Source organism: Ipomoea nil, unplaced genomic scaffold, assembly GCF_001879475.1.
Source record: "Ipomoea nil cultivar Tokyo-kokei standard unplaced genomic scaffold, Asagao_1.1 scaffold2705, whole genome shotgun sequence".
NCBI classification, from domain to species: Eukaryota; Viridiplantae; Streptophyta; class Magnoliopsida; order Solanales; family Convolvulaceae; genus Ipomoea; species Ipomoea nil.
The window spans coordinates 3,172,039-3,197,136 of record NW_017619133.1 but is presented as its reverse complement, the minus strand read 5'-3'; the positions used below and the strand labels follow the sequence as shown (position 1 = coordinate 3,197,136).

Genomic DNA, 25,098 nt, shown 5'->3' with positions numbered 1-25,098 from the left:
TGCCGCATCGTGAAAACCCCGGAATCCGACGTAGAAGTCGTATCCCTCCACGCCATCTGCATCCTCTTGGGTTTCATGTTTTCAAGGCGTGCAGCGCGAAGAGGCTGGAGGTTAGAGTCCAAGAAACCAGCAAGGCATGTTATCTGCACCAATAATCACCGAAAACCGAACACACCCCTTTAATATATTTATGGATAACAAATGACAGCACTTAAAGTGCAAACAGTGTACAGAAGGCGAACATATGAGAACTAAACAGAGTTTGCACTTAAGAAAAATGCATCATGCATAGTTTCCACCCAGTACATCAAAAATTTAAGCTAAAAATAAAGCTAAACTTCCAAAATGAATGAAACAAATTAAAAAAACATACCTATATTTCTAACACTAATCTAATAGATTTAAAAGCAGAAAATTATACACCAACGTACCGTAAAACACAGAGGAATAAAATCAAATTCGCAGAGTAACGAACTTAATAATAATCCATTAAATCGCTCACAACTGTGAACGCTAATAATTTGCAGAAATTTGCAGCACACATAGCCGGCATAAAACGCTAGGGCGTGAACATATATTTCGGAGAATAGAGACACATACCAGCTCCTCCGGAGCGCCACGATACATTTCTTTGTTAGGCTTCTTCGCCGACGAGCTGTCGATGATGTCAAAACGGTAATGCTTGAAGTTAATGGCCATCATGTAGTATGTGCCATTGTCAAAAATCGGGAAAATGAACTGCATTGCCATTTTAAACGATTATTAAAACATGGGCGGTAGGCGGTGTGGCAATTATTTTACCGAGCAGGGAAACTCACCAAATCTATGTCGGCCGTCCCCCGACGTCCTATACTTTGCAACACCCCGTCCATGTGCTTCTCGAACCAAGCCACCCTCTCCTCCTCGCTCGATGAGACGCCAACCACAGTCCCAATCTGCATAGCACAAGCAGTAATTAGTTTGAGTTTGAAATCCACAAAGTCATGGGTGTGCACCAAGATGCTTACCGTCGTGCTGGTCGGTAAAAACAAGCGGGTCAGGTCACCAGCACTGTTAGCTGCCTCCCGGGCATTCATGACACAACACCAAGCATCGACTACAGTCTTAGACAGAACCGTCACCTCCCTCAACGTTTGCATTTGTGCCCACTTGACCGTCCGGTCACCGTGTTGGAATAGGACCTCGTTGCTACAAACCAAAAGCCATAATGAAAACGTGTGAATATTATACGCATAAATTTACAAACACCCCAACCCCACCCACACCCCCCCCCCCCGAGAGTGCAGATGCATTAAAACCACTTACCGGTCCCCCTGGGAGCACCTAAATACCCACATCCACACAACATACACGTGCGGCAGCGGAATAGATGGGTACCCATATGTGGTGTCGAAGAAAATGCCAGCAGATTGGTCGTGCATAACAAGTGGTTCCTTCCCTTTATGATTTGCCCCGTCTACCCGCCGAGTGGCTATGCATGGTGCAGCAAACTGCGTTGTGAGTCCCACACGTTGTGGCCGAGCTGGTGCCTACATATGTTCGTGTAAAGCATTAGCCTCAGAACAACCAATACCTAAGACATATGAACACAATCTACCTGCAGCGTTGGTGGTGCAACGGTGTCCATCTGATTGCCCTTCTTGTCCGCCTGCACCGGCCTTGCAAACTCCACAAGTGGTTCCTTCCCTTTGTGATTTGTCCCGTCTACCCCCCGCGGGGCTGGTGCCTACGTATGTTTGTGTAAAGAATTAGCAACAGAACTTACAGTACCTCTACCATATGAACGCAGTCTACCTGCAACAACGGTGGTGCAACAGTATCCGCCTGATTGCCCTTCTTGGCCGCCTGCCCTACTCTTGCAAACTCCTGAGTCAGCCCTAGACTAAAACTAGGCACATCGGACATGCCAATGGCCCTGGTTGCAGCCAACTCGGCTTGATCCAGCTCCCTTAGAAAGTCTGCATCGAACCATAACGATTCTTCGTTACTAACCGGTGACAGAATAGGAACTGGCGGTGCTGGCCTCTAAACAACCCTTTCCAACATTTTGATCGAGTCCACGACCCTCTGGTAATCGCATTCTTCCAAAGCTCTACTGGGGTGCTGGGAAAACAGGCCAACAACTCGCGTAGTGACCGAAATCAGCTCACCAGTGATTTCTGAACGCCTATGGCCAACCCCCTGCACCACCACCCAACACAACAGACAACATATAACATAGCAAAAAGGGAAACTGTCTAAGACATACATAATCTTATAACGGCCACATAGGGCTCAATTGGAATGCTTACCACATTATCCCCGGGCTCAATTGGAGTTAGAGCTTGCACAAGGTTTGCAAGATCCTTCGGCGATCCCAGCGCGTTGAACTGGCCTTTGCTTGAACGCTCCACACGTGTTACCCCGCACACCACGCCCCCGTCCAATACTAGCAGTGGGGTATGGAACTCATCATTTGAACCGCTCCCATCATCACTTAGCAGAACTGGCTGCTGGTTATTATAGCCTGCACAGAACAAACACTGCCCATGAGCACCACTGGAGTTGATATCCAACCTATTAAACAAACTTGCATCACTATTTTTGATAATACAAAGTCAGCAAATTACATTTAAACAATAATGGCATAGTATCAAAACTGTAGACCTCTAAGCAATGTAAAGGCCATAGTAAATATAATTGCATTACTAGATATGGTAAATCTGAAAACTAATAACAACTAAAAGCCCGAAGACTAGTACTGCACTCGGCTATTTTAACAGGAATGCAAACCACTGCACTCAGGTACTTTTAATTTAAAACATGGCATCACTGGTGTACATTTTTTAACAATACAATAACAATATGCATATCCATCCATAAATCAAGGAATACATGTTGCAGACTCTACAGTCTATTCAAGAGGTCTGAATATCAACTTTGACTAATTAAACCTTTTCCTCTCTTAAATTAGGAAGTATTCTTCTTGATAAGGAAAGAAATAATAATATCAGTAGAAGGCCCTAAGCCCTATATAAAATATATATATATGTTTATGGTAAATGGAAACATATGACTGCCATAGAACAATATTCTGCATTTTATTATTCTTGACAATATTTCTAATCTAAAATACATAAATGGTTTCTTTCAGGTGTTTATCACCTTGAAATCAAGAGGGAATTAACTGTCTAAACGACCCCCAATAGGGCAAACACACTCAGAACCACCCCCCCCCCCACGCAGAACTAACCTTTTTGCCCCCCCCCCCCCCCCCATTGATTCGCCCTCCTCCGTGCAGCAACCCTCGCTGCTATCCCTGACGCCTTCCGACCGACATCGTCCCGTCCACCGGAGCTAGAAACACGACGGCGAAGCCTTCGTTTAAAGGGCCGCGACGCATACCCTATCCTAAGGCTATTGGTAGCAGGAGGGGTCGCGGGCGTTAATTGATGGCCGCTCGTACCCCGCTTCGACCAGCGATCACCATCCGACCTCGCCATGAGCTGGAATTGGAGAATTGATCGACAGAGTAGAGTTGGAGTGGAAAAGTCCTAGGACGGAAATTTGGATGAGACGGACCAGATGTGTACGGTGAACAGGAGTATCGCACCAAAACCCACCCACAGAAAAAGAGATACAGTGCGAAGCATGCACATCGTAAGGCCTACACCCAAGCTCACAACCGTCCATCAGTAAAAAAAGGAACGGTCGAAAATAATTCACACGTTCACATCTTAAGCAATGTTCACACCTGAACGAGACTCTATATATATATATATATATATATATATATATATATATATATATATATATATATATATATATATATATATATATATATATATATATATATATATATATATATATATATTAGAAATCAATAATTTTTACAAGTATACGTTTAAAATTATTTTTATTAATAAATATTTTATTTTCCATTAATAATTTTAACAAATTTAATGTTGGGTTCAAAACTTCAAATCATTACACATTACACGTAAAAAGTATAGTTATATGGATAAGAGTCAAATATGTTCTTGAACTTTTAAGATGGAAAAAATAAATTTAACTATTCAACTATGTATTGCTAGTTGTTTTGGTCCTAATCCTCCAAAGTTACAAAATACACCTTTAGCTTTACAAAAAAAAGTTGTGATTGTAGTTCATAGAATAAATTATATTGTCCATCAGCCTCCTTTAGGATTATGAATTATTTATGGGTTCTTAATTAGTAGTAATTTGAAATGTGTTTTCTTTATTTTACCCTATTACAACCTCGTTATCATTATATTTATGTTCAAGAAAAAAACTAAATTATTAGTTTTTACTTAATTTTTATTTTTAATTAACTTCTTTTTATTTGCAGAGTTGGCCACTAGATGTATTAGAGTTGGGAGTGCTGGACCTAATTCTTCCCTTCCTACCATTTCTGTAATATTTATTTATTTGATTATTTCCTTTCATTATTCCAGTTTTTTGAATATGTAATTTTCTCTGAAACGTAAATTATTGAATTGTGATTTGTGAGGCACTACGGAAAACTGGCAAGTGCAAATTAGCACAATGTCTTTGGCAACAATTGAATTGTTACTGCCCTCGATTCCTTTCTGTTGAAAGATTTGAGGAACTAAAAGTACTTTCTATTTCTTACATACTTACAAGGAAAATCATATTACAACTATATATAGTCTAAAGAAGGAACATTATGAAGAAACATAATAAATGCAAAGATTGCCCAATGAAAACTACTCCTCTCCTCAAGAAGACACTGCCTTAATAAGGCTGAGGAGAGGCTGCTCAAGGTGATATTTCCAACACTCCCTCTCAAGCTGGAGCATACCTATCAAAAGCTCATAGCTTGCTACAAATGAAATCAATCATAGGTCCACGAAGAGATTTAATGAGGATATCAGCAAGTTGATCATTTAACCCAACAAATGTGGTGATAATCTCCCTGGATGCAATCTTCTCTCGTATAAAGTGGCAATCAACCTCAATGTATTTGGTCATTTCATGGTAGAAATGATTGGATGCAATGTGTAGAGCTGCATGATTAGCACAAATTAATTTCATAGGACTGGGCTTAAAAAATTGAGTTCTGTGAGGAGTTGCTTCACCCAAATTAGTTCACAATTCCCTAGTGCCATTGCTCGGTATTCTGCTTCTACGCTTGACCATGCAACAACATCTTGTTTTTTGCTTTTCCAAGAAATCAGATTACCTCCAAAAAGAATACAGTATCCAGATGTTGATCTCCTATCCCAATGACATCTTGCCCAATTTGCGTTTGAATAACCAACAATTTTTGTATGTCCGTGATTTTTGTAGAGTAAACCTGTGCCTGGAGATCTTTTCACATATCTCAAAATTCTGATAGATGCACCCCAATGACTTTGACATGGCTCTTGTAGAAACTAACCAACAACACTTACAACAAAGGAAATATCTGGACGAGTGATAGTCAAGTATAATAGCTTACCAACTAATCTTCGGTATATGCTTCGATCAGATAGAGGCGCCCATTGTCCTGGAAGGAGTTTGACATTCGGATCCATGTGTGTGTCAACTGGCTTGCTATTTGTCATACTTGTTTCTCCAAGAATATCCAAAGCATATTTCTGTTGTGACATGTAGATACCTTGTTTGGATTGAACAACCACAATACCAAGGAAATACTTTAATTTTCCAAGATCCTTTGTCTCAAAATGGTGAAACAAATGTTTCTTTAGTTCGTTTATTCCTTCCATATCATCCCCTGTGATAACAATGTCATCAACATAAACTTCGTACTAAATATATGCTTTTTCCAAATAGATGTCTATAGAAGACATAGTGATCAGCTTTGCTTTGAATCATGCCAAATTGTTGGATCACAACACTAAATCTTTCAAACCAGGCACATGGAGATTGCTTCAATCCATAGAGATAGCATTTGAGGCAACAAACAAGATTAGATCCAGTCCTAGCCACAAATCCAAGTGGCTACTCCATATAAACTTCTTCTTTCAACTCCCCATGTAGGGGTGACCGCGGTTCCGGTTGTTCCGCAAATGGACAAATCGGAACCGAAACTGCAAAGTACAGTTCCGGTTCTTACCGGATTTTATTAAAAATAATAATAATAATAATAAATTAGAAGCCTAAAGAGGCAAAGACCAAAGTTTGGTCTTTGCCTCTTTGCGCCACTACCCACTGCCCAATGCGGCAGTGAGGCAGTATGTTGCAGGCCTACGGCCTGCAACCAACAATTAATTAATTTTTTTTTTACAGTTTGGAACCGGAATCGTCCGGTTCCGAACTGGAACCGGCAGTTCCGGTTCCTTTATTCCACAAACCTTAACCGGAACCTTATTGGTTCCGGTTACTACAGTGTCGGTTACGGTTCGAACCAAACCGTGGTCACCCCTATCCCCATGTAAGAAGACATTTTTGATATCCAACTGATACAAGGTCTAGTGACGATTAGTTGCCAATGAGAGGAAGAGACGAATGGATGTGATCTTAGGCCACTAGTGAGAAATTGTATGTGTAGTCAATGCAAAAAACCTATGTGTACCATTTAGCCACTAGTCGGGCTTTAGGCCTATCAACTTGTCAATCTGGACCAACCTTCACATTATACACCCATCTACAACCAACCACAGTTTTTCCAGGAGGCAAAGGAACTAACTCCCAAGTTCCGGATGAGTGTAGTGCTTCCATTTCATCAATCATTGCTTGCTTCCATCCTGGATGAGTTAATGCTTCTTTGACACTTTTTGGAATAGACACAGTAGATAAACTGGTAATGAAAGCACAATATGACGAAGACAATTGTTTCTGTGTACGAAAGTTATAAACATGATAAGGATTTCGAGTGGATCGCTTACCTATTCGACTTACAATAGGAGAGCTTATTGTGGAATTTTGAATCGTGTTTGTGGGTAACGCTGGTGTGGGACATGAATCAACCAAACATCCATCCTCTTGGGAACCTTGACGATTACGCCGCTGGTAAGTGTACAAAAAAGGTGAACTATGTCTTTCTTGAATGTTTGTCATTGGTGTGGTTCTTTTAGGAACATCGGGAAATACATGCTCTGTGAAAGTAGGGACAGTGAGATTTCTATGGCTTCAATTGGTTTCTCCAAGAAGTCAGATTCCTCAACTGAAGTGGAAAAGAAAAGGGCGTAGTTTCAAAGAATGTGACATCAAAGGAGGTATAGAAATGACGTGTTTTAGGACAATAACACCTAATAAAGGTTTTTTGCAGGCGAGAGTACTCAATGAACACACATTTTATTGCATTGGCATCAAGTTTGTCTCGTCCTGGTGAGGAATCATGGACAAAGCAGGTACACCCAAAAACCCATAATGGAAGCTTGTAGAGAGGTTCCTGTCGGAGTACAAGATTAAGAGGAATTTTCCTTTGCAAGGCAGAAGAATGCAATCGATTTATGAGATAGCAAGAATGAAGTATAGCACCCCCTTACCCCCCCCCCCCCCCCCCCCCGCCCCCCCAAAAAAAAATTAGGAACCTTGTGGTGAATGAGCAAAGTGTGGGTTGTGTCAACAAGATGACGAATTTTCCGTTCAGCAACACCATTTGTTGATGGGTTCTAGCACATGAAGATTCATGTAGTATTCCATGTGAGGAAAAAAAAAAGGAAGTGAAAGAGTCTGAAAAATATTCTTTAGCATTATCATTGCGTAGGACTTTGAAAGAAACTCCAAATTGATTTGTGATTTCATTATAGAATTTTTTAAACACATCAAATAGTTCAAAAAGATTTTTCATTAGAAAGACCCAACTACACCGAGAAAAACCATCAATGTAGACAACAAAATATAAGAACCCCAAGGTGGTTGGAACACGACATGGTCCCCAAACATCAGAGTGAACTAAAGAAAATGGTGTATTAGCCCTCATATTCATTCTACTAGGATATGAGGATCTCGGGTGCTTCCCAAGTTGACATGACTCACATTCTATTTCTTTTAAATTGGACAAACTAGGAACCAGTTATCTTAATCTATTGATGTTTGGGTGCCCTAGTTGACAATTATTAAGGAGAAGTGAAAGAGTAGTCATGCAAGTTGTGTTGGTATTGGTGAAACATAGAAGATGGTAGAGTCCTTGTGATTCATGCCCCTACCAATCGTCTCCCTCGTTTGTCAGTCCTAAATAACCACAGAATCAGAAGAAAAGGTAACCAAGCAATTAAGATAATGAGTAAGCCGATGGATTGAAATCAAGTTGAAAGGGCAACCGGGAATATAAAGAACATGGTCTAAAGAGAATGAATGGATAATGACTTTTCTAATTCCTTTAGTTTTTCCCTTTGATCAGTAACAGATGGAAGAGAATATGAGAAATCAATTTGGGAGACAAATGAGGGATTACCAGATATGTGATCGGTGGCTCCCGAGTCCAAGACCCAAACAGAGTTTGATTGTGAAGCAAGAGTAGTATGGGAGATGTCAGGAGAAATGGTTGTCTTGGCAGCCTTTAATTGCAAGAATTATGCATACTCAGCTTTTGAAATAACTTGCGTATTTGAGTCCTCAGTATTCGAATTCCTAGATTGAACTATATTAACCATTGTTGATTTTCCATTAAGTCTCCAGCAAACCTCGTGAGTGTGGCATTGTTTGTTGCAAAAAATCACAAAAAACGAGTAGAATTTCGTCATCCACCTCGACCTCTTCCTCTATTTTAACCATGATCACTTTGAGTAGTAAGAGCAGAATGATCAACAATGGTTGATGTTGATGTATTTCCTTTAATAGAGGAGACTTGATGAAGTCTTTTAAACATTTCCTTAGTGCTTGGAACTGCTCCATCACCGAGTATACTATTTCGAACTTGCTCAAATTCTGGTTCATGCTTGGCAAGTGTAAGAACGACAAAGAACTTGTGACGTTGAGTAAGTTTCTCTCCGGATGATCCTCCAATGGACATGAGCTTATTGAATTCAGCCACGAGTCCTTGAATTTTTCCCAAAAATTTTTCATGGACATTTCTGACTTCCAGATATTTAGTATCTCACTTACAATGAAGTAAAGCGAGAGATGTCATTCCTATAAAGAGATTGAGCTTGTTTCCACACTAAGAAACATGTTTTGAATGGTCTAAACATGGGGATCAAATCAGGAGCAAGGGACTGCGATAATAAACTGCATAGTTAGGCTTCAACACTCCCCCAAATATTCCTTTCATGCTGAATTTCGTCTGTTGTGGTAGTTAGGTGATCAACCACTCCTTGAATAAGGCAGAGGAGAGGTTGCTTAATGTGATATTTTCAACACTTTCCATCAATTCTATGAGGCCCCTTGACTTCCTTGAGTAAAAAATATGTATCAATATTAGTTTAGTAAGTGTTTAAGCCTTTTGCCTTGATTCATTGAATCATGAGTGCATAGGTCTTATGGTCATTTGATCTAGTATATCACTCTCCCTTACTTCAATTTTTTTACTCATTAGTCATTACTAGTTTTACTACTTTATAACTTTACGAAATACTAACTCTAGTTGTTGTCAATGGCTATGATGATGCTTTCACCATTTTTGTCTGAATCAAAGGACTTTGGGTCTATTCCAAAACTCAAGTAGCAATTTGCACCCAATCCTACCTTGATATGAAAAAATAGCAATCTGAGTCTTTTTCCTTTCTCGGCACGACTGTGATAGTGTGGTTCCAAGTTCCTATAATACATTTATTTTATTATTTAGCTTGTGTTTGTACTTTGTAGTTGGCTAATGATTTTAACTTTGAGCAAGAAGATGATGAATGTTGAGTGCCTGAGTTGCTGATGTTGAAGTTGTAAACTTTGTAATTTGGAGTGTTGGAGACTTGGGTTGGAGTTGGACAATCTAATTTTGGAAAATGTAATTTTGTATATTTCTAAATTTGTATTTTAATTTTTTCATTTGAACTTTTAAAGTTTTAAGTTGCAACATGTAATTTGTATTATATTACTTGTAATCAGTTCATTAAACTGTAAGGTTTAACTAGTTTAGTTCGAAGTTTTTAATTTTTACTAGTTTTAAATTTTTATTTTAATCCGAACAAAATCAAAAACAGACAAAAAACTGATCGAAACCCGAGTAATTAATATCTGATGTGATTAATACATAAGTAAACGGATTGAGTATAAATATTACAAACCAAAAACCGGACAGGTGGAGGATTCACAAAATCGAGTCGCCCGAACCCGTCCGATGAATTGGTCTAGTCACCTCCTCCCTTCGATGCAAAGAATTATCTTACAAATTACAAGTATGAAGACGTTCAAGGTGTTTCTCAAAGCGAAAATTGTTGCTAGTTCTTTTATTTAGCTTCTCATCCCCTCCTTTTTATCTAAAAAATAAGTATCCCAAGTTTTACTCAATTTTTATCCTTCCAAATTATAATAGTTAAAAAAACAAACAAACAAACAAACAAACAAAAAAACAAAAAAAAAAAAAACAAAAAAACAAAAACACACACACACACACCAAAACTTATACTTTAATTAAATATCCAAAATACTCTCAATTTTTACAAATTTCACAAAATCTCACCCCATTGTATTTAAAAATATTTTAGACTTAAATGAATTTTTTAAAAAATAGAGATTAGTTGAAATATTTTAGACTTAAATGAATTTTTAAAAAAATAGAGATTAGTTGAAAGAAATTAGAGTGGACACAAGTAAGTAATTATGAATCGTTTAAAATCATAGATGATAGATGCATGAAGCATGGCATAGAGGTGAAGTAGAGGAGTGGGAAACGCTGATAATTAAACCAATACCATCATCCTTATTCAATTCGTATGAACAAAGTGACTCAAGACAAAATCTGTGTTTTGTTATACCAATATATATCTGTTCCCGGGACAACAGATGTTCTCCCCTGGGGAATATATTTTGCATACTCGTACATGTCTTTTAGATTAGATAACAAAACTTGCTCTGTGGAGACATATTCTTTAGACTGCAAAAATAGAAAGTAATTTTTCCCCGAATGCCCACCATAATGGCTAAAGGAAACCATGGCAGCAACATCTTCATCCTCGTCGTAACAGTCTCCAACTCTGAATGAGGTGAGGAGGGCAACCCAATGAATAATAATTTGAAGCGGCTGGCTTTATGCCTGCAAGTCTTTGTTTGAATTCCACCCCGGGGATGATTTAGCGATACCACTCTCCACTAAATGACTACCTCCTTTTTCGGCACTTATCAGGGGATCAGATTCACTTTCCTTAGCCTTCAATTGCACATGATTATCATAGTCAGTTTTACTGGACATAATTCAACTACAGGTGGTGAATGCATGGAATAGCAATTTCGTTCATAATTCATATTTTATACATACACCAAAACCCTACCTAATTGGCAATTGTTATATCGTGCACCAGGGCGCACAATGCATTATGCGCCCTAAAAATCCCATGTTTCGTATGTTCATAATTGTATAGTAGAATACACATAAACTCTTAACATAATATACGTAAAACTTTTAGGGCGCACAATGCAATGTGCACCCTGGTGCACGGTATAATTTGCCCCTAATCGGATACTTGTTATATGTTGGAAACACACTAGCCATAGCCCATATGATGGAGTAAAATGCAAATAGTTAAGTACCTGAGACGCCTGCACTGAAGCTTCACTAGTCTTTTGCTGGTTCTCAACTGTGCAATAATATGAATATAGTATCATTCCAACCAGTGCGATAAAGATCCCTAGAATGTTTCGCCAGCTGAAAGGGTCACGAAGGAGAACATATCCAAAGGCTAAAACAAGGCATGTTTTCAGATGTCCTAAGACTTGGTAGGTGACAGGAGATGTCTTGCCAATTACCAGAAAAGTACTAAAGTTCACAGAAACTGATATTAAGCATGATAGAACAATGAATGCCTGCCATGAAAGCTAAGAGTTAATGGGTTTTGCAGTAATTAAGAAACAAGGGAGAATGAATTAATCCTCACCAGCACTTTCGGTGTGTAGTTGAAAGCAAATACATTTTTATTTGTCAAAAGTCCATCTAAAAAGGGTCCAGTTACGAACAGTGTAATTGCTTGATATGGGCAAGATTGATATAGAAGCTGTGTAGATGAAACCTTGAACTTCTTCTGGATGGTATTAGTCATCTGAGTGAGATGGGTTAAGATAACCCAAATAAGAGGCAGGAAACAAAAGTAACATTTAAGATGAACGACTCTCAGCTTCTAATTTCTGCAAAATATCATATGCTAGATAAAGAAATAGCAGGGATGCAAAAAACAAGCAAATTAAATGAAAGCCACTCCTCCTGAGGATACAATCTGTGCAATGCACGTCGTAACAATTGCAAGCAGAGATAAAACAGAACCCAGCAAGTTGAGCTGTAGATCAGTCACTGTTGCAATTCCAACACCTAAGAGAAGGACAACCAGTGCAACCTGGACCTTCCTACTGCAAATCATAGTCCAGAAAGTATTAATAGGCTAGCTTATTACTGAATGAACAAAGATTAGATCAGATGTGTCCAAGTATATACAAGCAATTTCATAAAATACATACGTGATTCTATAAAGAAAAAATATAGTGGTTTAGGGTTTAGTTTGATGGTAAGCTACACTCCTTTCCAGGTAGTAGTAGTAGACCTAGGGTTGAGTCCCAATAACCCTACCCCCACCCCCAATTTGATGTGCCAAAATAAAAGAAAGAAAAAATATTAACAAAAGACTCCACCTGAACTTTTTCCTGAAGAATAGAGTCTCCAAAAGAACTGTACAAGGGATGATTGCCAATTTTGTCATCTACAATGTTAATCCATGTGAGGAAGAAGTCAGACAAACTACATTTTTAATAAATTAAAAAAAAAAAAATCAAGTCTAGATGCATTACCATTGCAGAAATGAAGGGCTAGTATACACCTAATGGGGGTGGGGGGCTTAAAAAATCATTAAGGAAAACTAAGGATATATGAATCAAAATTATAAAATATGCCTATTTGGCAGCCATTTGCTCGCAAGAAAATAAAGCAACCACTCATTCATATCTTTCCAGAGAGAAGAGAACTAGACTCTATGAAATAGCATGTGATTGCTAGTAACATCATTCCTAGACATTTTGAAATCTAGTACCTATGCAATTCAGTAAACTGTTGAAATATGAAACCATTCTAGCAAGACAGAAATAAAGAAAGAAATAATTTACCTGATAAAAGCCAACAGAATTGAACCCCAGACTTAGATTGAGAAGGCCAATGGAAGTCCCATTCAGTATTCCAAACCCCATGACAGCTCGTGGATCAAAAGGCTTGTGCTCAAACAATTTCATCCATAATGCCACATGAAGGGAACAAAATGTAACCAGAAGATGCCAACTCGTCAAAGTTGTAGCTGAGAAAATAAGATATTAGGAGAAAACTTAGGCAAATTCAAGTTAATTTTAAACATCCTAAGCTCTTTTCTGGCTGGTCATTTGAAATTTATCTAAAAAACCACAAGATCCCCCAAGAAAATGGGATTCCACAATCCTCAAATTAAAAATGTCAGAACTATCACATTTCTGAATCAAACCATTATTTTAATGCCTCCAAATTATTTCTGAAAACACACCAAAAGGCGACATACATAAAATCGAATGAAGCAAGTTTCATGAAACAAAAATAACATGTTTTGGTGGCAGAAATATCTACATATCCATTCTTATACAATGATTGGCAAGAAGCCAAGAACTATTTACTAGTCAAAAACAAAACTATTGCATTCATCATAAAGTGGCAAATACAAGAAACTCACCAAATGTGAAATCAAGTGTGCTTATAAGGGCCTTGTTGCAAATCACAATAGAGACAGAAGATACCACCGACAAGCTGAGTGCCCCAATTGTCCCCAGCTGAAACCGCTGGCCTTCGCTCATTTTCGCACCCACTTTTCCAATCTCCAGTCTCAAAACCTACAGATCACACACAAACACACACACATCACAACTCCGCCACTCCCACATCAATCACGCAATTCAAACCACCCTAACACTACACACACACCAAAAAACCCACAGAACACTAAACCAGCTTAGCTCCGGGAAAATGAACACTTAACGAGGAGGAAAAACACGAATAACACCGCAATTACAATGCATAATACGCGAAAGCAATTACCACTTCATTGCAAAAAAATAAAATAAAAATAAAAATAAACAAAATCAAATTCACACCAGCTCTGCTCCGTGAAAACCCTAGATCTGCTACTTCAGGTCCAACTCCAGATATTATATCATATATTGTGTGTATGCGAGCACAAACATGCATGTATATATACACATATTTCAGTGTATACATTGAGAAAGAGAGAGAGAGAAACATAGTATAGAACCTGTAGGACATAGGATCCTTGAGAAATTAATGATATGAAGCTATCGGATTTAGCAATTTTTGATTTTTGATGGAATAAAAATGGTAATGTGAAAAATATCATAAGCTCAATGGGATAAACCGGTCTCACTTTTTTTTTTTTTTATTCTTTTTATTTTACCAAAAAATTCATAATAATATTGTTTGAGGGTGTATACTAATAAATCTCGATTTTGATATAATAGCTCGTAAATTAATGAGAATTCTCTCTCTGTGTGTGAAAATAAAATTATTTGGAAAGTGAGGGGACTTCTTGCTAAGTGAGTCTACGTAAGAGCAAATCAAATTTGACATTTAACTGTGTTTGTATGGTGGGTTGCGACGGATCATTTGAGGTAGTATGAAAATCAAATTATTTGAAAAGTGAGGGGATTTCTTGCTATTTTTGGTTTTATTTGGTTACCCAATCATGTGTTGAAAATCACCTAATTGAGCGTACTTGCTAAGTGAGTCTATGTAACAGCAAATCAATAATCGTATTTTATAAATTGTGTGTGTGTGTGTGTGTGTGTGTGTGTGTGTGTGTGTGTGTGTGTGAAGGAATTTGACATTTAACTGTGTTTGTATGGTGGGTTACGGGATCATTTGAGATAGTATGAAAATGAAATTACTTGGGAAGTGAGGGGGCTTCTTGCTATTTTTGGTTTTATTTGGTTACCCAATCCTGTGTGGAAAACCACCTAATTATATTTCATAAATCTATATATCTATATATATATAAAAGTAAAATCCTCCTAACAAATTTTCCCCCCAAAACTTTTGTAGTAAAACTTATTTGGTAAGTCTATATATATATATATATATATATATATATATATATATATATATATATATATATATATATATATATATAAAAGTAAAAATCCTCCTAACAAATTTTCCCCCCAAAACTTTTGTAGTAAAACTTATTTGGTAAGTAAATGTAAAATGAAAAATAAATAATAATAATAATAATAATAATAATAATAATAGTAATAATGTTATTACCTTAAATAAATAAATTATTATATTTTCCCTTAAATAAATAAATTATTATACTTTCTTTTTGAAATAGTATTTTCTACCTATAAATACAATGGCTTCTTCAATCAAAGAATCTCAGACTCATCTCTCTGCTTTCTTTTTGTATGAATTTTCTACATTTTTCTAACTATATTCTCACGTACTTCAATATGTTTTGCAGATTATATCATCTGGTATGAGTTTGAAGATACTTAAGGAGGTTCTGCTTCAACAAAAGGAAATTGAGGAGGAAGAGCATTTGTAACAGAACCCTATTGGTTTAGTTTTTATGGAAGATTGTAGATATGCGATCGAGGATGATAAAGACGATAATTTTGATGATTTTGTAAGATTTTCTGAAACTTAGAGTTAGTATGTTGACTTCGAGATTTGTACATGCCATTCAAGTTTCTATGTTTTTTTTTTACCAAGCAGAGTTCATTTTACAGCATTTTTATAATTAATATATATATATATATATATATATATATATATATATATATATATATATATATATATATATATATATATATATATATATATATATATATATATATATATATATCACAACTTGAGTAGAGTGTTTGTTTAACCTATTAAAAATCTCGCTATATTTGATTTTTTCTAAATTTTTGTAAAACACAAAAATAATGATTATTTAAAAAGTAGAAATAAATAACAAATACAATTTTAGATTTTGTGTTACTCCATTCACATATTAGTATAAATAAATAAAAAAGTAATAAAATAAAATACAAAGGAAATATAAATTTTTAACCAAAAATTTAATTAGAGAAACCTCCCAAAAAAATCCACGTTGTACTGAACCCAAATAAAAAAATACTGGCAATGGCACAATCATAAGGATCAAAGGGAACAATGGAAGACCTAGAAATCCAGACATCATTGATGTACCGAACGGTGATGAGAGACTCAGAAATAGGAATATCATTATGAATGAAAACGGAGATTTTCTTGACACCCGAATTTAGTTTAAGGAGAAGTTTACTCTTGAGTACAAATGTCTCCTCAATGGATTTTGTATGGACATATAGAGTGTATTTATACACCATGGATGAGTTCAAAATAGCACAATATTGAAATTATAAAATGGTAAGAGATCTCAAAAAAGGTAAAACTTTCAAATTTTCAATTAATACAAAAAATGTTATAATCGCCGAAAATATACTTTAGACAAAAATTAAAAACGAAATCATAAACAATTTTAATAATTGACTATTTCATTTCTATGTTTCTTGAAAAATGATGGGCATGAACTGGCTGACTCATCGTGAAATATAGTAATTAATGAATTACCATTTAAATTAGTATAGTAATGAAAGAATTGTCATTTGTATGTTGACATTTTCCCCTGTTTATTACCATTCAAATATTTGATACCAAAAATTATACTATATAAACACAAAATATGCATGTATGGTAAATATGCAATTTATATATATATGCCCTTAAGTTTTGGGGATAAACTTGGTTAGGAGGATTTTACTTTTAAGCATATATAGATATAGATTATTCTCATAATTTTTCTTTCCTTCTTTTGTGTTATTATTATGGTGATTTTATGGTAATGTATTTAAATATTGGAAAAAAACGAATGTTATAATTAATGAAATTATTGTGGTAATTGCCACAATATTTGGTAATTATAATTAATATAATTAATGAAATTGAGAAATATATGATTTCTTCTGTAAACATATTTGTGACAATTTCATTAAATTATAATTAATAAAATATGAAATATAATTAAAGAAATGAAATTATAAAATTAACAAAACATGAATATTTATAATTTTTTTAAATATACATACATATACTCTTTAAATTTCTAAATATAATTTTTTAAGTATAAATCTATCAATATAAATTATAATAAATGAAATTATATTATAGGACTTTCCTATATACATATTAATAAATATTATGTGTATATACAAAGTATTATACAATCATATAAGAATATGCGTCCGATTAGAATATTTATTTATTTATACAAAATTTAGAATTTACATTTTTTATTGATTTCTAAGTACAATTCTCTTAGTTTTTATTATTCATATTTTTAAATTTTATATATAGATATGAAATACAATTTGGAATAAATCAACTTAATTATATGAATTTTTTCTATAAATTTATCTAAATATGTACATGATTAGAGAATATATTAACCATACAAAATTTATTTTTTTTTTTAAATTTGATACTTGACTAAATATATAAAAGTCCAACTATATTATTATATTGTACATTTTAACATCTTTTTATTTTTTCTATTTTTATTTTAAATTCATAATAACAAAAATAAAATTTTGTGCAATGCATGGATAAAACACTATATTTAAAAAATACAATTTGATAAATATCATAAATTAATTAGTAAAATATCATTTATGTTTATAATAATTAAATAAAAAATAAATAATTCAACTATGTGAACCAATAATAATAATAATAATAATAATAATAATAATAATAATAATAATAATAATAATAATAATAATTGGTAATAATAATAATAATAATAATAATTGGTAATATTATTGTTCAATATAATATTTTAAAAAAAAACTTATTTTAATTGGTAATGTATATTCTATATTAATCTATATTTATATTCTATATTAATTAATAAAAACAAATCATCCTTTACAAGCTCCCGCCTAAACAATTAATAATAATATGAAAAATGAAAAAGAATGGAAGGAAGCCGTACCCCCAAACAATTAATAATAATATTGAAAAGAAAATTAATAATAATATGGAAGTATGGAAAATAATGGAAGGAAATATTATTCATGTGAATGTTTTCTACACTCTGAAAAATGAAAAAGAATCAATAAGCAGTATAAGGAAAATAATCATTAAGATATTTTACTATTAATCTTTTACGGAAGATTTTGCTTAAAAAATAGAAAACGAATTGGTTATTACTAATTTAGTCTTATTTTACTATTAATCTTTATGAAAAATTCTGCGTAAAAAAATGTAATAAAATTGGTTATTAATAATTTAGCTTAATTTTACTATATTAATCTTTAAGAAAAATTCTGCGTAAAAAATGTAATAGAATCGGTTATTAATAATTTAGCTTTATTTTACTATTACTCTTTAAGGAAGATTTTGTTAAAAAATAAAATAGAATTAATTACTAATAATTTAAATTAAAATTAAAGTACATATATTTTCCTATCCATAATACAATTTTACTTACTGTTTTACAAAATCTTCAAATAATAATTGATAATATTATTGTTCAATTATAATAAAAACTTTAATTTTAATTGATAATCTATATTCTATATTAATTAATAAAAAACAATATCCTCATTTACAAGTTCCCGCCTAAACAATTAATAATAATATGAAAAAATAGAAATGAATGGAAGGGAGCCGTACGCCAAAATAATATAGAATAATATTGGGAAGGAAATTAATAATAATATGGAAAAATAGAAATGAATGGAAGAAAATGTTAGCCATGTGAATTTTTTCTACACTCTGAAAAATGGAAAAGAATCAATAAGCAGTATAAAAAAAAAAAAAAGAATCATTAAGATACTATTAATCTTTTAGGAAAGATTTTGCATAAAAAATTGAATAGAATTGGTTATTAATAATTTAGCCTTATTTTACTATTAATCTTTAAGAAAAATTCTGCATAAAAAAATGTAATAGAATCGGTTATTAATAAGTTAGCTTTATTTTACTATTAATCTTTAATGAAGATTTTGCTTAAAAAATGAAATAGAATCAATTTATCTATATCTATATATAATTACAAACAAAATCATCCTAATTCTCCCCCCCCCCCCCCCCCCCCCCCCCAAACTTTTGTAGTAAAGCTTATTTGGTAAGTAAATCTCAAATGGAAATTAAATAAAATCTATTAATTCGTAAATAATAATAATAATAATAATAATAATAATAATAATAATAATAATAATAATAATAATAATATATAAGAGGAGCAATGCTCTTCTTACAAATATAATTGTTTGTCCATCAATGTGGACAAGTATTGAGAAGTCCAAAGGCAAATATTTTATTTTTTGAGTACTATTGACATGTCAAATTATGTTGTGGAATCGTATCCACCTAGCAAGGTAGACACGGTTCTAAAATTGCTTATAATTATATATATAGTTCAAAAATTATGAATATATAGTTCTAAAATTATGAATATAGTGTTGTGAACATAATTATGAACATATAGTTATGTAATTATGAATATAGAGACTCAATAATTGTGAATATGAAGTTTAAAAATTATGAATATATAGCTTTATAATTATGAACATATAGTTTAGTAATTATGAACATAGAGTTTTGTAATTGTGAATATAGAGTTCAATAATTATGAATATGAAGTTCAAAGATTCTGAATATTTAGCTTTATAATTATGAACATATAGTTCAGTAATTATGAACATAGAACTGTGTCCACCTTGCAAAGTGGACACGGTTCCACAACATAACTATTTGATTCACCGTGTTACATGTAGTATCTGTTCATATAGACTTACTCAACCTATTGAAGCCCAACGTTTCAAAAGGCTCTTATTTAAGAAACCTTATTTTAATGGCTTCTTATTTTAGTTTTTTTTTTTTTTTTTTTTAATTTATTAGGGGGTTTGGCTAAGATTAACCCAAAATGTATATGTGTTGTTTTTAGCAGTTTGGAGAAAATTGTTAAGTTATTAAATAATATTTTTGATGTTTTGATTAAATATAAAATGTTAAACAAGCGAAATTTTTAAAATTTTGGAGAATTCTCCAAATAATCAAATTACAATAACAACAATAACAATAACAATAGCAATAACAATAACAATAACAATAACAACAACAATAATCATAATAATAATAATAATAATAATAATAATAATAATAATAATAATAATAATAATCCAAACAAAACTATATACAAAATAAAATTAAAATTAAAAAAAAAAACAAGAAAAAACAGAGAGGAATCACAGACTCCTTTTGTAAATGATGTGGGATCATTTTGATCACACATTGAAAATGTTTGAAATGAGAAAGCTTATCTATATAAGAGGAGCAAAACTCCTCTTACAAACATAATTACTTGCACATCATTGTGGGCAAGTATTGAGAAGTCAAAAGGTTCTTATTTAAGAAGCTTTAGCGTTGTCTTCTTATTTTAGTTTTTATTAATTTATTTATTTATTATTAGTGGGGGTTTGGATAGATTAACCCAAAATGTATGTGTTGTTTTAGTTTTTAGCAGTTTGGAGCAAATTGCTAAGTTATTAAATAATATTTTGGGTTTTTGATTAAATATAAAATATTAAACAGACGAATTTCTTAAAATTTTGGTGAATTTGCCAAATAATCAAATTACAACAAAACAACAACAACAACAACAACAACAACAATAACAATAATAATAATAATAATAATAATAATAATAATAATAATAATAATAATAATAATAATAATAATAATAATAATAATAATCCAAACAAAACTATATACAAAATAAAATTAAAATTAACAAAAAGAATAAAAAAATAAATAAATAAAGGCAAAGGGGAGCCACATGCTCCCTTTGTAAATGATGTGGGTTCATTTTCATCCCAAATTGAAAATGTTTGAAAAGATGAGCTCCTAAGCCCTTCTATATAAGAGGTACAAACATAATTGTTTGCCCATCGATGTGGCGAGTATTGAGAAGTCAAAAGGTTCTTATTTAAGAAACCTTAGCTTTGTCTTCTTATTTTAGTTTTATTTATTATTTATTATTTATTATTGAGGGTTAGGAAAGATTAACTCAAAATATATGTGTTGTTTTAGATTTTAGTAGTTTGGAGCAAATTACTTAGTTATTAAATAATATTTTTGGTGTTTTGATTAAAAATAAATTGTTAAAATGATGAATTTTTCAATAATAATAATAATAATAATAATAATAATAATAATAATAACAATAATAATAATAATAATAATAATAATAATAATAATAATAATAATAATAATAATAATAATAATCCAAACAAAACGATATACAAAATAAAATTAAAATTTTAAAAAAAATAAGGAGAAGACAAAAGGGAGTCACGGGCCCCCTTTCTCGCATTGAAAATGTTTGGAAAGAGGAGCAATGCTCCTCTTACAAACATAATTGCTTGCCCATCAATGTAGGCAAGTAACCTGAAGGGTGTGGTTGAGTGTAAGGGACTCATCCATCCTTAACTAAAAGTCAAGGGTTCGATCCTTGGATTTGGGAATGGAGCAGCCTTAAATCTCTAAGCCAGCTGTCCCACCCAAAAGAGGTGCTTACAATTTAGCGAGGTGATTAGTCACTGTGTCCAACGGTGGAAACCCTGGGTTTACCAAAAAAAAAAAAAAAATCAATGTGGGCAAGTATTGAGAAGTACAAAGTCTTTTTTTTTTTTTTTTTTTTTTTTTTGGTTAAAAGTAAAGGAAAATTAAAAATGGAAATGAATACATCATCAAATAGTAAAGACATATTTTAAAAAATAGTAAAGATAAATTAAAAATGGAACAAAAATATTTCATTAATAATATTTTACATCATCAAATTAAAATGGAACGAAAATTAGGTAAAAATATCACTGCATCTATATTCTAATTGACTGATTGATTGAAAATAAAAAAGAATAATTAACTGAAAATGAATCTAATATTACTAATTGACTGAAAATATAAAAGGAAATGAATATTAATAATTGACTGCAAATAAAAAAAATGATCTATAATTGACTAAAAAATGGTAAGATCATTGCATTTTAATTAAAAAATGGAATGAAAATTAAAAATTGGAGGAAAATATTCCAATAATAATATTCTACATTATCAATAGTAAATGCATATTTTAAACAATAGTAAAGGTAAATTGAAAATGGAACGGAAATATTTCAATAATAATATCTACATCATCAATTAAAAATGGAACGGAAGTTAGGTAAAAATATCATTGCATTTGATATTTTAATTGATTGAAAATAAAAAAGAATAATTGGCTGAAAATGAATATGATATTACGAATTGACTGAAAATATAAAAGGATAACTAATTGAGTGATATTCTGTCATTATATATTTTCACCCAAGTAACCCGTCCTGATGGAGAAGATGTTAGCTCTAGACGAAGATGAACAAGATTGTGTTGTCACTACCAATGTCGTCTACAAAGAGGTTTCAATAATGTGTAAATATAATCGGTGATATTAATTTTTTTTTAAATAAAAAAATTGCTATATATCTAGACAAAAAAAAAAAAATATATCTTCCATACAAATGAATATGGATAGCAATTCATTTCTATAACTGAGTTGTTAGAGAACGAGCACATTTACCTAATGTATGAAAATACTAAACAATGATAAATAAAATCATCAAAATTATAGGACCGCATCCGTACATCTAGACATTAGCTATTAATTTGAGCAATTATTTGCACAAATTCAAGCAATGATAACATCAAAATATATAAACGATTCAAATCATATCTTTAAGTGCAAATATAATATTTGATGTTCTAATTTAAATAATTATATATCGATTCATATATTCTTAATATATTACAACATATTCATTCCGTGCATCGCACGGGTGCAAATACTAGTTGTACTAAATCAACAATTATATTTCATAAATTGTACTAAATCCTCAAGATTTACCTCTTTAAATGCTTGATTTTATTTTCTTATTTAAAAAAAAAGTGAATCATCAAATTTCCATTTTAAAGAAAATTATAAAGTATTTACTGTGCAAGGTTGACAAAATCATAGATTTATATGAAAAATATTGTATGTGATTCTGTAAATAATGTACTATATATGCCTCAAATTTGACCAAAAAAAGTTAATGATTAATTACTCATACCATCTCAATTAGAGTTTTTTTGTTAAGAGGTTAATATAAATAATTAAATTACATAATTCATTATTAAAGATTCTGACTTTAAAATTCTTGACAACTAAATAAGATGTTATTTTCAACTAGTGTTTATTGATTAAAAAATAGAGAAACTTGAAATCAACTGCCCTTATCCTAGATGGTCATGGATGAGGACAAAGGGGTCGGCAACCTTGGTCACTACGACTAAGAGTGAGACTAAGTTACATAGTTTATAACTAAGGGTTTTGAACTCAAAATTTTAACATTTGGATACAACATAACATAAAAGCTTAAATTCAAACATCATGTTGGGTCACCATGGATGAGGACAAAGGCATCCTCAACCTAGATCACTAAGGTTGATTGAAGATGTGATTAAGTTAAATAATTCATGATCAAAAGTTATAACCTAAATACATTGTACTGTTGGACAAAACCTTGATCGCTGTGGAGAGGACGAGAGATTTTAATCTCTTATTATATACAGAATTTTGTTTATCTAAATATATAAGTCAATAAATAACAAATTTTTGCATCAACTTTAATCAATATTTGATCATTTGTTAACTTGTTAAGAGTTGTAAATAATTAGAGTTTTTTTTTTCTAATTTGGCAGTGATATTGGATAATCCAAAATAGTTCAAAATATCATTTAGTCTTTTTTCCCTAAAGGACATTCCCATTAGAGGTTATGGATTGGTTTTTGCATATATAAATGGGGAGGTGATTTTCTAACAAATGGGGAGGTGATTTTTTGAGAAAATTGACTGTTATAGGCATTTTTCTTTGGTATTGGACAAAAATAGGACGCTGACTAATTTTGGACGGTCAAGGGAAAACCGGGTTTGGGATACGCGGTTGGGCTGAAAACCGCATTTCCCAAACACGATCAAAATAAATGCTACTGCGTATAAAATACTACAACTGCGTTTCCCAAATGCGGTTGTAGTGTATTTGTAATCCGCATTTGAGAAACGCGTTTCTCATATTATACGAGAAACGCGTTTCCCAAATACAAATATACTTGCCGACGTCCCGCTGGAAGTGAGCCGACAATCTCCTTCTCCTCAATGAAGAAGATAACACCACCATATGGGCATATGGTCATCAACTAATACCTCAAGATCAGTGCAGAATCCCATTGCACAACTTTTGCAGGGGATGGCAATGAAGAGAAGAATTTTCTGTGGCAGAGTTTTGATTACCCAACTGATACATATTTGCCTGGGATGAAATAGGTTGGAACTTTGTAACTGGGCATGAGACATACCTGTCCTCTTGGAAGAGCAACAAAGATCCAGCCACAGGGGATTGGCTTCTAGTTTAGTGGCTCACTTCCGACGGGAAGTCGGCAAGTATATTCGCATTTGGAAAACACGTTTCTCGTATAATACGAGAAACGCGTTTCCCAAATACGAATTACAAATACACTACAACCACATTTGAAAAACGCAGCTATAGTATTTTATAGCCAGTGACATTTATTTCAACCGCGTTTGGAAAATGCGATTTTCAACCCAATCACATTTTCCAAACTCAATTTTTCCTTAACCATTCAAAATTAGTCAGCGTTCTAATTTTGTCCAACCCCAAAGAGAAATGCCTATAACAGTCAATTTCTCGATTTTTTTTTGAGGTTTTTACTACTGCAATTTTAGTTTTTGGGTAGACCTATTAGTTGCCAATAACAATGGGGAAGTGCACACCTACTGCACCCAAGCATTCCCCCTCCCCCCTTTCCTTTTTTTCCCACTTCCCTCTACCCCTCTTTCCTACAGCTAGGACAAAAACCAACATAAAAACCTCACAAATGAGATTGCTCAATATAAAGCATTG

At 32.9% G+C, this 25,098-nt stretch overlaps 1 protein-coding gene across 3 annotated transcripts; it reads right to left on the bottom strand.

Moving 5' to 3' along the window:
* Positions 1 to 10,745: 10,745 nt before the first annotated feature.
* LOC109156363 (uncharacterized membrane protein At1g06890) lies at positions 10,746 to 14,438 on the bottom strand. Of its 3 annotated transcripts, none has more exons than XM_019304194.1 (8): positions 14,313 to 14,438; positions 13,737 to 13,893; positions 13,150 to 13,334; positions 12,682 to 12,749; positions 12,270 to 12,402; positions 11,937 to 12,098; positions 11,593 to 11,865; positions 10,746 to 11,212 (listed from the first exon to the last, which is right to left on the bottom strand). In XM_019304194.1, the coding sequence occupies exons 1-8, from the start codon at positions 14,412 to 14,414 to the stop codon at positions 11,093 to 11,095; spliced, it is 1,200 nt and encodes a 399-aa protein (XP_019159739.1). In that variant the 5' UTR covers positions 14,415 to 14,438; the 3' UTR covers positions 10,746 to 11,092. The 3 variants fall into 3 exon arrangements, with proteins under 3 accessions (XP_019159739.1, XP_019159742.1, XP_019159741.1); XM_019304197.1 differs by having other exon boundaries at positions 14,155 to 14,335; XM_019304196.1 differs by lacking the exon at positions 10,746 to 11,212 and adding an exon at positions 11,296 to 11,341 and having other exon boundaries at positions 11,522 to 11,865.
* Positions 14,439 to 25,098: the final 10,660 nt, after the last annotated feature.